This window comes from Austrofundulus limnaeus, unplaced genomic scaffold (assembly GCF_001266775.1).
Source record: "Austrofundulus limnaeus strain Quisiro unplaced genomic scaffold, Austrofundulus_limnaeus-1.0 Scaffold749, whole genome shotgun sequence".
NCBI lineage: Eukaryota > Metazoa > Chordata > Actinopteri > Cyprinodontiformes > Rivulidae > Austrofundulus > Austrofundulus limnaeus.
Window position 1 is genome coordinate 76,967 of NW_013953151.1, and position 2,393 is coordinate 79,359.

The 2,393-nt window shown below is 37.1% G+C and overlaps 1 protein-coding gene across 1 annotated transcript in view; it reads right to left on the bottom strand.

Moving 5' to 3' along the window:
- The window catches only part of LOC106532311 (TRAF2 and NCK-interacting protein kinase), a gene marked incomplete at its 3' end in the record, with an annotated part of 119,761 nt that overhangs the window by 23,072 nt on the left and 94,296 nt on the right, over nucleotides 1-2,393 (bottom strand). The window contains 2 exon segments of the mRNA XM_014028344.1: nucleotides 300-495; nucleotides 1,599-1,659. Of these exon segments, the coding sequence (XP_013883798.1) occupies nucleotides 300-495; nucleotides 1,599-1,659 (257 nt within the window).

Sequence of the window (2,393 nt, forward strand, 5' to 3'; positions counted from 1 at the left end):
TTAAATTAAAAAAAATGTTTTTGATAAAAAAAGATTTAGACACTGTTTTGCTGGTTTTAGCTTTTAGCTACAGTTTGTATGATTTTAGAAGTTTTAGTTTTTAGCTATGCTGCTGATTTTAGCCCCTAGCTATAGTTTGGCTAGTGGTAGCTCCTGTTTTGCCAGCTTTACTAGTTTTAGCTTTTCACTGCAGCTTGGCTAGGTTCATCTGGGCCTTGTACCTTATCTTGAAATCAGATTTGGGCTTTTGAAATACCATGCTGGAGCCCAGAGTTTGTTTCAGGCATTACACCCCTCACCTTGAATAGCTGTTTCTTTTGCTCTCTCTGCTCCTCCAGTAATTGATGTCTCTGAGCAAACAGGCGGTTGGCATCCTGGTTCTGCTGCTGAACCAGCTGTTGGTGCCTCGGTTCATTTGAATGCTTGTCTTTGGCATTCTGGATGCGCAAGAAGTCCTTCCTCAGGGTTGACTCTGGAACGTTTCCAGGGCTAACTCTGGAAAATAGTATTTTTCTTAGTGAGCACAGAGATGTCAAAATCATGCTGGTAAATAAAGGGATAGTTGAAGCCTTCTGAAGTAGGATTTTTGTGGAAAGTTTGTGAAAAATCATTATTTTACCTGTTCGAGGTCGTTCTTTGAATGACCTCAGTTCTGAGAAATGGTTCAGTTCTGATTTGGTTGATGAGCTAATGGCTAGTTTAAGCATGGCTAAGACCTTAAAAGAACTTAAAAAGCTCAAGTTGATACAAACGCTGTTTTACTACAGACAGAAAAAAGACCAGAAGAACATCATAATCAGAGTGAAACACGGCGGTGGCAACATCATGCTGTAGGGTTGCTTTTATCTGCTGGAACAGGGGTTTTAGTTCAGGTGAATGGAGGGATGAAAAGTTCCAAACACCTGCTTATTTTGGTCCAAAACCATCAGATGTCTGCTAAAAAGCCGAAGATAAAGATAAACTTGAATTTTAATTTAAAATGAAATTTCGGAACAACCTGTTCACAGTCTAAACCTACATCGATAGAAAAGCAGGACATACGGTTTTTTAATCTTTAGAGATTTGGAGCAAAACTATAGGTCAGATTAGAGGTGAAAATTTTTTTCAAATGATTTATTTTCATTTTACCAGCAGGAGAGAAACCTATATTCACTGCATTCACCTTTAACACAATCATCAGTTTTGCATCGCAAATGATTTTCCAGTGGAAATGTGATATTCCTGCAGGAATTGCCGTAGGCTGCACAGGAAGTGCTACAGCTAGCTAGTGAAACATACTCTTGTTTCTATCATTTGCATTTGCAAATAACTATACAATTCAGTGTAAATAACTGTGTAATGTGAAAGTGGCAGAGATGTAAATGTTTTCTAAACTAGTGTTAGAATAAACCGCTGTAAATTGTTCAGATTTAATTTTTAGAATTCTGGTCCTTCTTCTCGGACGAGCCTTTAAACTTTATTTCTCTGCATTGAGGTTATTTAAAGAGTTATCTGCAACAGGTAAGATATCAATTGTTCAAAACTTTTCCACAGAACCCCCACTTGAAAAAAATCTGAGCTCTTGTTTTAGGTTACATGTCAGATTTAGAAAAACTGACTTTTCATCTTCATCTTCATCGTCCTCCTCTCCACTACTGGGCCATGAAACGTCTGGTGAAACTTATGAGAGAAGAGAAGAAAAATAACCCAAAAAGATTAGAAATTTGCTTTTTTGTCTTTTGCAAAAATGCATTATGCATCCTGAGTGCTATATGATGATGCTGAAATTTACTGAAGAACCAAAAACTGGTTGCAGCTAAAAGAAGCAGAACACTAGCTAAAAGATCAACGTTGCAAGCCTAAATAAAAAATGGCAAAAAAAATCGCCTGACTGTAGCAAAACACTGGCTAAAAAAATGCTTGCTGAAAGAAGAAACAGTATAGCTAAAAGCTAAAAGTAATAAAAGGCTAGGTTAAATAAAGGGTTTGAAGAAAACTCAATGTGTTTCGATAGATAAAAATATTTGTAAATAAAGTTACATTCTGAAAAGTATAAAAGGTATAAAACCCATAAGTCATACAACATATACACTGAATGACCCGAACATTTTGGAGTTCTATTGGAGACATGGCTTCCATTTGTGACTGGCCTGGAGCCAGCCTGATTCTTCTTCCAGCAGCTCAAAAATGGCAAATGTGTTCTGATTGCTTCTCATTGCTGCCTAAACAACAGTTTTCAATTCAGTTCAGTTCAATTCAATTCAATTCAAAAATACTGTATTGATCTCAAAGGAAAATTAGGCATTTCGGAACAACCCATCCAAGAGAAACAAAAAACGAGAATCACATACATGGGGTGACAAGTGCCCGTGGCTGTAGAAGGTGCTGCCTTTGCATTAGTGGATGAGGAATAA